Genomic DNA, 14,282 nt, shown 5'->3' with positions numbered 1-14,282 from the left:
GAAAGGGCAAGGCACAGTTTCTCCCTGGGAGCCTCCAGAAGGAATACAGCCTGTTGACACCTTGATTTTAGCTCTGTAAAACCCACTTTCTGCCTTCTGAACTCCAGAACAGTTGTCAGATAAATGTGTGATGTCTAAAGCCTCTAAGTTTGTGTAATTTGTTATTGCAGCAAGAGGAAGTTAACACAGGGCTTGTGACAGAAAGAGGAAGGCAGAATAGGAGACAGCAACCTTAACTGATGTGGTTAAAAGATCTCACTTTAGCGAAGTTTACAAAAACATATGTGCATGTGTTGCTAGGATCCCGCAAGGCCATGGAAGTGGCCAGTGCAAGGGAGGTGCCCAGAAGCTTTTAAGCTCCATCAACTTCACGGCAAATCTATCTCTGTGTCAAATGAACCAAAAATTCAGCTCTTTATCTAAAGTACAGAATCTGGTATTAGGTGAAGTTATCAATCTTTAGCCTTACTTAGGTCATCAGTGGTAGAAAATATCTTTTTAAAAGCATTTTTTTCTCATTATGATATATGCTATTACAAAAATTTCAGCAGATACAGAAAAGTACACAAAAAAAGAAATCACCTCTAATTCCATTACCCAAAATTACCCACTATTCACATTTTAAAATATGCACACACAATTTTAAAAAACAAAATCAGAAACATACTACTGTATATAGGTTGGCATTCTGCTTTATTCACTTTTCATTATTTCTGAGCATTTATAATCCTGAAAAACGTGAGTTTTGAATGAATATATAATATTCTATCCTATGTATATGCCATCGTTTAACCATAGCATTACAGAAGTTATTTTCCTATTACAAATAACACTACAATAAACATCCGAGTTGTATGTCAATTATATCTCAAAAAAAAAAAAAAAAAAAAAGAATTCCAAGGATGTAAACATTTCCGTACACGTTTATTTCCATGGGCTGGAATCATGTCAGTGGCACACCTGACTCAAAGGGTATAAATTCTTTTAAGCGTCTTGAAACATTACAAATAGCATTTCAGAGGGGCTCACACTCCCTCCAGCCCTGTGAGAAAGGCCACATCACCTGACCATGACGAGCACCGAGAATCATTGTTTGTGGGCTGGCCTTAGTGACCTGATTCCCAAGAACAGGACTTGGAGGAGAAAAGAAATAGTAACTTGACAATGGAGACGCGTGGCCGACACCACTTACATTAGAGTCCTCCCGAGAAACAGAACCAACAGGAGATTTTATATATATAAATGCAATCACAATGTTAAATAATTATGTGTAATATACACATATATATAACACTGAGATTACATGTGTACATATAATGAGATTTATCATAAGGAATTGGCTCTCGTGATAACAGAAGCTAAGTCCCACCATCTTCAAGTTGGAGACCCAGGAAAGCCAGTGGTGTTGTTCAAAGGCCTGGGGGCTGGGGACCCCTGATGTAGATTCCAGCCCGAGTCTGAAGGCCTGAGAACCAGGAGTGCGAGGGCCGGGGAAGATGGACGTCCCGGCTCACGCAGTCAGGTGGAGAGCAAACTCAGCCTCCTTCCGTCTTTCTGTTCTATTCAGGCCCTCCATGGATTGGCTGATGCCCACCCACGCTGGGGAGGGCCACCTGCTTTACTCAGCTCACCAATTCAAACGCTAATCTTTTCCCCAAACACCCTCACAGACACACCCAGAAATGTTCTTCAACCAGCAAGTTGACGCACAAAACGAACCATCGCGCCACCCTGACCCAGTGATCCAGGTGAGCCCCACCAGTAACACGTTGATGCCACGCACCCCTGAGGCGATGTGACGAGAAGATGAGGCATCTCACCTCTCCGGTCTTCTTTCCAAAACTCCATAACCCTGGTCTAAACAGGACGGCTACATCAGAGAAACCCAAACGGAAGGAGATTTGATAAAATACCCGACCGGAACTCTGCAGAACTGTCCAAGTCATCAAAAATAAGAGGAGATTGAGAAACTGTCACAGATCAGAGGAGCCTAACGGGACATGATGACTAAACGCCATGTGGGATCACAGGGTGGAGCCTGGAGCAGAAAAAGGGCATCAGTGGACAAGCTGATGAAATTTGAGTGAAGTCTGGAGTTGGTTGATAGTGATGTACGGTATTGATCTATTAGTTTTGGCAAATGTCCCATAGTTAAATATAACGTACCACAGTTATGTAAGTTATGGGTGAGGAGTATGTGGGGACTCTGTATGATCTTTACAGCTTTTATTTTATTTATTTATTTATGTTTTTGGCCAGGCCACGCGGCTTGTGGGACTTTAGTTCCCCAACCAGGGATCGAACCCGGGCCCCCTGCAGTGAAAGTGCAGAGTCCTAACCACTGGACCACCAGGGAATTCTCCAGCTTTTCTGTAAATAGTAAAAGTATTCCTAAATACGATAACATTTTATTAAAAAACACACACACACACACACACACATCTCGGTTTCTGAAGGCTTGAGGAAGGGGTGAGTGAGAATAACGGTTTAATGAGTGCGGAGTTTCAGTTTAAGAAGATGAAAAAGTTCTGGAGATGGGCAGTGGTGAGGGTCACACAACAGTGTGAATGTACTTAATGCCACTGAACTGTACACTTAAAAATGGTGAAGATGGGGGGCTTCCCTGGTGGCGCAGTGCTTGAGAATCCGCCTGCCAATGCAGGGGACACGGGTTCGAGCCCTGGCCTGGGAAGATCCCACATGCCGCGGAGCAACTAGGCCCGTGAGCCACAATTACTGAGCCTGCGCGTCTGGAGCCTGTGCTCCGCAACAAGAGAGGCCACAATAGTGAGAGGCCCGCGCACCGCGATGAAGAGTGGCCCCCACTTGCCGCAACTAGAGAAAGCCCTCGCACAGAAACGAAGACACAACACAGCCATAAATAAATAAATTAAAAAAAAAAATGGTGAAGATGGTAAATTTTACGCCATGTATGTATATATATCCTACCACACACACACAAAACGTGATTTTCTCAAGAAAATGTCATAGCTCACATCCAATCCGTCGGTAAGTCCTAGCAACTCTACCTTCATCAGATCTTTGTGGTCCCATCGCTTCTTATCTCCGCCACTCCCACCCTAGTCCAGGCCACCAAAACCTCCCACGTGAACCACGGCCTGCAAACTGGTCTCCCTGCTTCCACTCGTGTTCCATGGTCATCGACTGTTTGCACAAGCACCCCCCGCCACTGCCATCACTCCTTTGCTCAAAACCTTCCAATGCCTTCCCACTACCTGAGGGAAAAAGTCCCAGTCTTGATATGATCTGGTTACTAGCTGCCTTTTTTTTTTTGGCTGTACCGTGTGACATGCGGGATTTTAGTTCCCCTGACCAGGGACTGAGCCCGTGACCCATGGCATTGGGAGTACGGAGTCTTAACCACTGGACTGCAAGGGAAGTCGCAGCCTCTTGTACTTGACCTCTGGCCACATCTTCTTTCCTCACTCTGCTCCAGTGTTACTGGACTTCTTGATATTCCTTGAAAACACCAAACTTGTTCCTGCCAAGGGGCCTTTGCACAAGCTGTTCTTGGTGCTTTGAACACTCTGCCCCCAGATACTGGCCTGACTCACTTCCTCACTTCATCTAGGTCTTTGCATAAAGGGCAACTGCCCAGAGAATTTCTCCCAGACCACCCCCCTTAACCATCTGTTCTCTCCCCTAAACCTCTGTTTTCTGACCCTTGTTTTATTAACTATTTTTTAAAAAAATATTTATTTATTTACTTGGCTGTGCCAGGTCTTAGTTGCAGCATGTGGGATCTTTAGTTGCGGCATGTGTGTGGGATCTAGTTCCCTGACCAGGGATCGAACCCAGGCCCCCTGCAATGGGAATGCGGAATCTTAGCCACTGGACTACCAGGGAAGTCCCCCTGACCCTCATTTTAAAATAATATTATATGTATTACATTTACTGATACAAATACACACACACACAGAGTTTGTTTATTGTCTGTCTCCCTAAATAGAACATGAAATCTATGTGAGGGGGACCTTATCTGTCTTCTCAAGTCTTCTGGCCCCAGCACCTAGAAGACCTTGACATATAGGAGCTGCTTCATCAATATTTATCAAAAGAAGGAATGTGGTCAGTTCTGGGGTAAGATATTTCTAGTTCTCTTCAAATAGATCTGATGCTTTTTAAAAAAATTCATTCCAGGGTTTGTTTGTTTTTTTTAACATTTTTATTTACCCTCAGATAATCTAGGATAATCTCCCATCTCAAGATCCTTAGCTTAGTCACATCTGTAAACTTCCTTTTGCCAAATAAGGTAACGTTCACAGGCTCTGGGGATGAGGACAGGACATCTTTGGGGGCCGTTATTCAGTTTACTATAAGTTGCTTCAAAATTTTCTCTTTATAGTTGGTTTTCTACAGTTTAAATATGATGGGTCTAGGTAGGCATGTGTGCATGTGAGTGAGTTACCTGTGTGTTTGGTATTTTGCCAACTGACCCAATAATGTTCTTTATAGAAAAAGTAAATCTCTCTCTAGATTTTTTTCTGGTCCAGGATCCAATCCAGGGTCGCACTTTCTATTGGCTGTCCTGTCTCTCCAGTCTCCTTCCACCTGGAACAGACAGATCTCCATCTTTGTCTTGCGTGAGACTGACATTTATGGAAGTCCAGCCCAGTTATTTTGTAGGATGTCCCTAAATCTGGGTTTGTCCTATGTGTCCTCCTTAGAGGCAGGAATGCCACGGACGCGGTACTGCTCCTCCTCAGTGCCCCCTACCAGGCAGCTCGGGAGGTCCCTCCGTCCCATTACTGCGGATGTTCCCCTTGGTCACTTGATTAAGGGGGTGGCTGTCAGGTTTCTCTACTTTTATAAAGTTACCGATGTTCCCTTCTTTCATCAATACGTATCTTGTGATCAGATGCTTTGAGGTTATGTAAATCTCCCCTCAAAGTTTCACCCACAAGGTAAATTTTACACTTTGGATGTAAATAGATGCATATCAATGGATTATTAATTTTTAAAAAAATTTATTTTATTTATTTATTTTTGGCTGCATTGGGTCTTCGTTGCGGTGCGCGGGCTTTTCATTGCGGTGGCTTCTCTTGTTGCGGAGCACGGGCTCTAGGTGCGTGGGCTTCAGTAGCTGTGGCGCACGGGCTTAGTTGCTCCGTGGCGTGTGGGATCCTCCTGCACCAGGGCTTGAACCCATGTCCCCTGCACTGGCAGGTAGATTCTCAACCACTGCACCACCAGGGAAGCCCCTGGATTATTAATTTACCTTTGACTTTAAACAAAAAGTATTCTCAAACAAGGTAACGGAGGTGCCTTCATTAAATTTTCAGATCTAGAGAGATTACATTTATACAATTCCATCCATAATGTAAGAAAAAAATTTCTTAATTATATGACAAGCCCATCATCCCCTATAAAAAAGGATATGTGTACACAGATAGGATGTAACACTGAAGCTGAACATCAAAAGTGTCGGTGAAGTGTTTCACCGTTCTGATGTTCGGCAGTGATCCAACCACGTGACATTTTATAGAACTGCAAAGCCATCTCACCATGGACTCAAGGGCAGACACGAGGAACGTCACCACCATCCTGCTCTCCGAGGACTCCTCGTTTGTGATGGGCAGGGTGGACATTGCTACTTGGGCCATGATCCCTAGGAAAGAGAAGTATTAGGAAAGTGAGTGGTAGAAATTCAGTGTCCTTCTCAACACGTTTAGAGCTGTGAGGGTCCTCACAGGTGACCTAGTTCAACCCTTCCTTTAAAGTTGAAGAAACCAACACTTAGAGACAGTAAGCGATTTGCCTAAGATCTCTGTAGAGCAATGCTAACTTTCCATAGTGTACTTTCCACTAAACCAAGATATCACCTTCTCATAAAATAAATTCAGGTATTATGCTAGAGAGGCATGTTAACTATTTCCCAGACGAGGAGGAAGGAAGGTAAGGTCCTTTATTGATCCAGTGTTGTTTTGTCAGATTTCAGCATGACCATGCCTGGCACCACATTCTGGTCCACATACACAGGAAAAGGAGAGAAGTGGCTTTGTGTATTACAGATGGGAAGAGAAAATCCCTTCCTTCCTTTCCCGGCTAGGACTTCTGCATGAAAGCTCATTCTAATTTTCCCCAAACTCTAAATCAAGTGAGCATTAAAAAGTTTCTTTGAAAAAGTTTCTCTAACACCATAAAAAGAGTTCTTTGAACTAGAGCATACAATGTAAGCACTTGTCATTGTGTCTGGCCCCTGCAATATCTGCCTTAATTATGTTTGTAAGCAAAAGATAAACAGATCAACATAAATATGTATGTGGGAGGAAGCCTAAAGATCTACGGGGGTGAAGTACGGTGGTCCTATAAGGCTATTCAGAAATATTCGCAAACGTTTCTTTCAGAGCCCGTGGTTCGATTCCTTGCCCACTTGAAGGTATGTGGCCGCGTGCCTTGCCTTGGCCGAGGATGTCAGGGAAATGACATCACTTCCACGCAGAGGTTCCTGCCACACTTCCTTTCTCTGCAATGGATCTGCCACGTTCCATATGGTTGGGTTCCAGATTGAGGAAACTGTGGATCAGACCCACAGCCAATCACAAGAGACCTCTAGTGCACGCAAAGAATAAATCCTTGCTCCTTGACTGCACCAAAATCTGGTGGTGTTTTTAACCATCGCCTACCCTAGCCAATCTGGATGGATATAGCAGGCTGAAAAGGAATTCTAAAAATATAACTACTCATCTATCTAGATCTTCTGAAGACACTTGAGGATCCTTGAGGATCTCTTAAGTTAGAGTTAAAGTCTTCCTGAGAAAGAAAGAACGTAGACTAGCACGTACAGAGCCATTAGGATGCAAATTGTTTGACTTAAAATTTTTTTATAACTTTCCCTATTATGAAATAGAACATGAGAGTGTGACATCATACCAGGAACATAAATTAACAGGCAAGACCTGGGCATGAACAGGTGAGGAAATATACTTCAATTTGAAGATTTTATTTTATTTATTTATTTAAAAAATATTTATTTATTTAGGCACGCTGCGAGGCTTGCAGGATCTTAGTTCCCCGACCAGGGATCGAACCCCTGCCCCGTGCAGTGGAAGCGCAGAGTCCTAACCACTGGACCGCCAGGGCAGTCCCAATTTGAAGCTTTTAAATAATTATCTTAATATCAAGCCTTTGACACTCTTCTTGTTATCACACCCATATTTGAGAACGGATAGAAGTTTGTGAATGTTGTTTGTCATAACAAGGACTCTATTCCCACAGAGCTGGAGTCAGAAAAAGCAGCAAGCAGCACCACCAAGGACACGTGTTAAGTCTTAGAAACTCTTTCCTCTAGCATCTAGATTCCATGATCATCACTTAGTACAGCAGGCCGAAGACATGGGTATCACAAAGTATGAAACAGCAAAGGCATGCTATTTTTGCCACTTACCAGACTATTCATTTAGATTATGCCCTATCCTGATTCTTTGGGAGCTCAGAATATTTTCATTCATAATTCTTATTTTCCCTTTATTATCCCAGACAGAGAAAAAGGAGCAGATGTATTCTCAGGTTACAAACATGTTGATTTGTCCATGAAAAGCTAGATGCAGGGCAACTTCCTGCCTACTGCTGTTTTCACTTCTCACCTTCAATTGCTGTAGATCTGCTATGTCAATCACATTTAGTGTGTGTTAAGAAATGGGAGGGACACCATACCAACAGTCCGTGGGGATGCCACAGGCGAGGAGAGGTCCTATTTCATTACCAGAACTTTTCAAGAGCATCTAGTACTTTTTGATGGTAAGAACGCTGGAGGGGACTGAGTCCCATCAGGCTTGATGGGGAAGGATGCATTTCGTTTGGGGCTTTCTACACTCTAGAAACGGCTGTATCTGGATTACAACAGAAATTCACTGAACTGTTCTTTGCCTGTCCCAAGAGGTCATTTCCCTGGATAGTACTTTTTTAAAAAAAAAAAATTTATTTATTTATTTGGCTGTGCCAGGTCTTAGTTGCGGCACACGGGATCTTCGTTGCCACGTGCAGGATCTTTTTTTAGTTGCAGCATGCGGAATCTTTAGTTGTGGCATGTGGGATCTAGTTCCCTGACCAGGGATCGAACCCAGGTCCCCCTGCATTGGGAGCGCAGAGTCTTAGCCACTGGATCACCAGGGAAGTCCTCCCTGGATAGTCCTTAGTCAACGCTGTTCATGGAACATTCCCTGCACCCCTAACCCGGTGACTGCATCCTCTCCTGCTCCCTTTGCCAGAAACTGCCATCACACAGTGGCATTAACAGTGAACACCAGAGGACACACGAGGTCAGGGTGGTGACGCAAGCTTACAGGGCATAAGGCATGACGGGCTGGTCCTCACAGAAGCGGGAGCCAGGAGAGCCAGGTTGTGGGTTCCCCAGACCACCAGCCTGCTCTGGGACCCCAGTGGGCAGCGGCCCTCAGGCTCCTCCTCTGTGACTAAATCAATCACTTACTATGAAGGTTCCTTTCACCTCTGAACTTCTATGGGCCCCCTCGTTTTAAAATCAGCGGAACCACATATTACATGAGTCTATGCATATGAAATGTCCAGAATAGGGAAATCTATAGAGACAGAAAGTAGATGAGTGGTTGCTTAGGGCTGGGAGGTGGGGTAGCTAAAGGGTACAGGGTTTCTTTTCAGGGTGATGAAAATGTTCTAACATTGACTGTGGTGATGACTGCCCAACTCCATGCATATATTAAAAACCACTGAATTGGGGGCTTCCCTGGTGGTGCAGTGGTTAAGAATCCGCCTGCCAATGCAGGAGACACGGGTTCGAGCCCTGGTCTGGGAAGATCCCGCATGCCGCGGAGCAACTAAGCCCGTGCGCCACAACTACTGAGCCTGCGCTCTACAGCCCGTGAGCCACAACTACTGAAGCCCTCGCGTGTAGAGCCCGTGCTCCGCAACAAGAGAAGCCACCGCAATGAGAAGCCCGCGCACCGCAACGAAGAGTAGCCCCCGCTCGCCGCAACTAGAGAAAGCCCACGTGCAGCAACGAAGACCCAACTCAGTCAAAAATAAATAAATAAATAAATTTATTAAAAAAAAAAAAAGAATTCTGATTAAATTACTTCATGTTAAAAGGTCCAACTTGAAATAATTTTTATTTATACAAAATACATCTATTGGCGAAGCTAGAGTTTCACTTCAATTTCTTTTATCTTTACGTGTCAGCTGCATTACTTGTTGAAATATTAAAATAATTTTCCCATTGGAAGTTACAGAAATCTCACAAAGATTTTTAAATAAGCTTTTAAATATAGTGAACATGTGTTCAATTTTTATCTAAAATAAAGCAAATATTTGTTTTAAAAAAGGACTCACGTGGGTAAATTTGCACTGTTCTAAAGATAAACCTGGAACCAAGCTCTTTAATACCTTACTGTTTTTTAAAACTGTGATGAAGAAATATATTCTTGACCATTATCTTTAAGAGTTAACGAATTCAAACACTGTTAAAAAAAAAAAAAGACTATGTCTCATTCAGCGGAGTCGAGTCTTACAATGGAAGTAGGTACACCAAAAGGCAAATTCAAGCATGGTCAATATTATCCGAGGAAGCAGTACATATCTTTCCCAGAGAGAACATTTTTCTTCCATGATTTCTTTCATTGTTTAGTGGAGAGGCTTTTCTAGCTCTTTATCAGCAGATGCAACTTTGCCGACACCACACATTTTTTCAGGTAAGTAGTTCTGAAATCTGTCAACCACCCCTAGCGGGCTCTGTGTTGTCTATCACAAGTCCATCCCCTCTTTGGTGGTGGTTTCCCTTTTCTCTTAGAATTTTGCCATCGATAGATATGTCTTTAGATTTCACGTCATCTAGCCATAACTTTAATACTTTGCAGTCTCTCTAAAGCCTTATCACATACTTGGCTGGTCACCCAGCAGCTACTGGAACCCTCAAACCCACAGTATGGTGACTCTCATGTTGATGACATGAATAGTGGATTCATCGTGACCTCTCTGTGACCTCTTGCTAAGTCTTGCAGAGCCAGTTTTCCCTGCAGTGTTGACATGGGTCACTGTTTCTTCCATTAACCATCCAATGATGTAGTGTAGGGGCCATGATGTATGAAAAATACGCATTTTTAAACAGTAGAACCAGACACAGTGTTGTGAGATGCTCACACTGACAGCCACCAGAGATCTGAGCCCACTTAAGGGACTGGCGTATTCCAGGCTCTTATGCTTGCACCTAATCTGTAATTACACCACAGTAATCTCCGAGAGGACGGTGATGCCAAAACTTTAACAGAGAATAAAATAACAGGCAGAATGAAACTAGGTGGAACTCAAAAAAGCTATTATCGGTTGGCGTCAACTGTGCTACCAGCAATAATTTTAAAAATGTATGTTTCATAATTATTGCTTTGTTTGCACCCTTTACTTAACAGCAGATGGAGGCAGGAACTTTGTCTTTTACATTTTATGATTTAGAACACACCATGTGTCAATAGCACATACAAACTAATGAACCATGGTTATAAGCTAATCATGTGGTTTCCCATCTCGAGGACATTTCCCTGAGAAACAAAATCGTTGCATTCTAATAGTTAAAAATCCTTGACAATGAGACCTTGTACCAGAGTTCAAACCCCCAAAGCCTATATGGTGATTAACTTCTCTACTGAAATCTAAAGCACCAGCTATGTTCATTTAGATCACAGATTTTATATAGTGCTTAACTTTTTGCTTTTTTAAAACTGGAGATGTCAACTGAAACAACTCTCAAATCTCACAGTTTTCCCAGCAAACTTTGAGAACTTTCTCTCCTTTTCAATGTTATATTTTACTAATGAAAAGCAAACATCAAAACCAGACCACCACCTATTTTTATAAATAAAGTTTTATTGGAACATAGCCACACTCACTGGCTTGCCTCTTGTCCATTGACTGCTTTCCTGCAAAGGCAGGGTTGCATGTGACAGAGACCATATGTCCTCAGAGCTGGAAATATTTATTATCTGACCCTATACAAAAAAAGTTTGCCCATCCCTGTTCTAGAATTCATTTCCACCACTTAAATTTTGGAATGTCACCCACTGCATTTATCAAACCTCTGAAATCTTGAAATAGACACCTGCTTTATTTTTTAAACTGTTTCTAAGTTTACCTTTCCAAAGGTTAATTTTTCAGGTCCCTGAAGCCTTGATTTTAATTAGCAAGTTCCCAAGGTGCCACCTTCTCCCTGACTCAGCCCAGGCCTACAGTAAGTGGAAACTACAAATGCAAGTGTACCTATTCAGCATTCAACAGAAATGTATTGAAATGGTCAAGAGGTACAGACTCCCAGTTATAAAATAAATTAGTCCTGGGGATGTAATGTACAGCATGGTGACTATAGTTAACAATACTGTACTGCATATTTGAAAGTTGCTTAGAGAGTAGATCTTACCACAAGAAAAAAAAAATTGTAATTATGTGATGTGATGGATGTTGACTAAACTTATTGTGGAAGTCCTTTCACAATACATACATATGTCAAATCACTATGCTGTACTCCTAAAACTAATACAGTGTTATATGTCAATTATATCTCAAGCTGGGAAAAAATATCCTAAAAAAGGAATAATAACAAATTTCAAGACAACCAGGACTCTTCTGGAATGACCAAGGAGTATGGAAAAGAACTAGACATAATATGTATTTTCAATGTCAAAAAATGAAAAAAAAAAGTCAAAATTAAATGCTTGGGAATTCCCTGGGGGTCCAGTGGTTAGGACTCCACAGGTTCAGTCCCTGGTCGGGGAACTAAGACTCCACAAGCCGTGGAGCGCGGCCAAATTAAATGGAAAAAAAAAGCTTAGCAAATAATCAAGAACTTTAGTTTAGCCAAACAAATGTTTAAAATTAAAAAACATGTAATGAGCATGTGCTATGTGAAAACATACACTGCTGGCAGGAAAGACAAGGGGGAAACAAAGTGATTTTTATGTGAATAAAATCCACATCCTGTGGTCTCGAGTTAGACAGACCTGCACAGATACAGCAGAATAGCAGGTAATGACGGCAAAATGAAAGCCAGAACCCCCCGAAATGGTTCTGAGTCAACAACCTGGGGGATGAGACTGAAAGCATGTTAGCAAGTTCTGCAGCCTGAGAATTAAGAGAAGAGACCTTCCAGGCAGCAGGTGTGGGCAAAGACCCAGAGCTCTGGGCAGCAAACATCGGGCACTATACAACAGGAAGGCAGAAAGAAAGTTGACCCGCTCCAAATGGATTAACACCTGCAGTAGCCTGGCGCCAAGCCCTGTGTCCACTGAAGGCAAGGTGGCCGGTCACACAGATCAAGCCTTCCTCTCCAGGTGGAAGAAAAGAAGAGAAAAGGCTGCTCAACTCTTCGATTGCAGCTATGAGCAATATCCAATTTGCCAATTTCCAATTCCGTATTTAGACATCTGCTTACTTCAAATTACCAGCAGGAAACTAAACGGTGGCATTTTTGGCTCAGCCATTCCATTCCTTGGTATGTACCCAAGAGCTGAAAACAAATGTCCACACAAAAACTTGAACACTGATGTTCAACAGCAGTATTCATAATGGCCCAAAAGTGGAAATAATCCAAAAACATTCATCAATTGATGGAAAATGAAAATGTGGTATATCCATACAATGAATTATTATTCAGCCATAAGAAGGAATGAAAGAAGCCAGATCCAAAACACTCCCTTTGATGATTCTATCCTTAGGAAATACCTAGAATAGGCAGAGACATAAGGATACAAAGCACATTGGCGGTGTCCAGGGCGGGGATGGGAAAGGGGAATGGCTGCCTAATGGATATGGGGTTTCTTTGGGGGTGATGAAAACGTTCTAGAATTACTGGTGATGGTTGCACAGCTCTGTGAATAAACAAAAACCACTGAATTATACACTTTTAAAGGTGAATTTCATGGCGTTATGTCAATAAAGCTGTTATTAAACAGCAAAGCCTGGGTTCGAAGCACGGGGAATATAGCCCTGCAAGCCTTTTTTCTCCTTTATCGCTAAATCATAATCGTGAGGGACTGTAGTCTAGGACCAGAGACTCTTCTTCTGACCTCTAGGTCGGTTTTCTGCCAACAAACCGGCCACTGGTGACCACCCCACTGACCACACCCACAACAAACCCCACACCGCGCGCCACTCGGCAACGCGCGCGACGTGCGGGGCGGTGTCGGGACACCTCCGCCCTGGAGCCGGGCGCAGTTACCAGGCAACAGCGTCTGACCCGCCCCCCCAACTAACCAATCAAGCGCGTCCGCACGCAGCGCGGCATCCCCACGTACGCCAGCTGGAGCGTGACCTCACGCACCTCGGGCCTTAGAGAGCCCAAGAGTCGGCAGCACCCGCCCCCACCGCCTCCGCTCAGCCAATCAGAAGGGAGAGGGATGCGCGTTCCGTGCGTGCTACCGTTGCCCCGGCGCCAGGGCTTCCCCGCCCCACCCCCACTCCTTGGGCCTTGCCCGCCGGGCGCCGGTTCGGGGGCCGGTCGGGCTGGCGGTGAAGGGGGTGCTTGCAGCCCGCGCGCCTGGGCGGGCGGTCTCCCCAGGCCTCCCCTCCGTCAGGCCCGTGGGACGAGAAAGTTCCAAGCAAAGCACCCGCTCTTAATGGCGGCTGCGGCGGGGGCGGGGTACGCACCTGAGGTCCCCGCCGGCGGGCAGCGCCCGGCCGGCCGCGGGGTCCGAGGGCTGAGCCACCTGGGAGTGGCCCGGGGGCCGAGGGCGGCGGCCGCGACCGCGAAGAGGCGAGGGCGCGGCGTGTGGGCGGCGGCCGAAGCCCTGCTCTCCACTATCCCTTCTTTTTCTCTTTCTTTTCCTTTTTTTTTTTTTTTTTTTTTTGGCTTCCTGGAAGGCAGCCTAGACTCGTGTGTCCGCAGCGCCCCAAGTGGGAGTTGCCGTTTCCGGTGCCGTGGAATAGTTCAGCTTCACAGTGAGCTTGTTGGAAGTCCCTTAGTCCCGCTCTGTTCAAGGCCAGACGTGCTCGTCCATCTCCAGCCTTAGATGAGTGGCTGCACGTGTCTGGTCTCACCCCTGACACCGCCCCCGAACGTGGACTACTTTCTTGCTGTTATTTAATTTGATAGTTTCTCATGATTGCAGTTTGTACCTTTAAAGCGGTGAGGTCACAACTCCAGTGACCGGTGAATCTGCCTTAAAGCCAATGAGTTGTTTGTTATATTACTGTAACAACGTGTCCTCACCTTTTGATGGGGGTCAGTGACATAACCAACCAATCACGAGCTGTCCCTCAGATGGTGATGGCACTCCAGCAAGTAGTCGAATATTACTATAGTG

General features: G+C 44.4%; 1 protein-coding gene across 3 annotated transcripts in view; it reads right to left on the bottom strand.

The window, feature by feature from the left end:
• Positions 1-14,078, bottom strand: part of LOC309646217 (general transcription factor II-I repeat domain-containing protein 2) — a 54,882-nt gene extending 40,804 nt beyond the window's left edge. The window contains exons 1-3 of one of the 3 annotated variants that reach the window (XM_082432306.1): positions 13,627-14,078; positions 9,387-9,455; positions 5,526-5,629 (exon numbers count right to left, since the gene is read on the bottom strand). In XM_082432306.1, the coding sequence (XP_082288432.1) occupies positions 5,526-5,624 (99 nt within the window). In that variant the 5' untranslated portion in view covers positions 5,625-5,629; positions 9,387-9,455; positions 13,627-14,078. The remainder of the gene's footprint in view (positions 1-5,525; positions 5,630-9,386; positions 9,456-13,626) is intronic. The other 2 variants (XM_082432307.1, XM_082432305.1) reach the window with 2 other exon arrangements.
• Positions 14,079-14,282: the final 204 nt, after the last annotated feature.

Source organism: Balaenoptera physalus, assembly GCF_965194825.1.
Source record: "Balaenoptera physalus genome assembly, chromosome: 16".
NCBI classification, from domain to species: Eukaryota; Metazoa; Chordata; class Mammalia; order Artiodactyla; family Balaenopteridae; genus Balaenoptera; species Balaenoptera physalus.
Note: the sequence above shows the minus strand (reverse complement) of the source record. Positions and strands in the feature narration are given on the sequence as shown.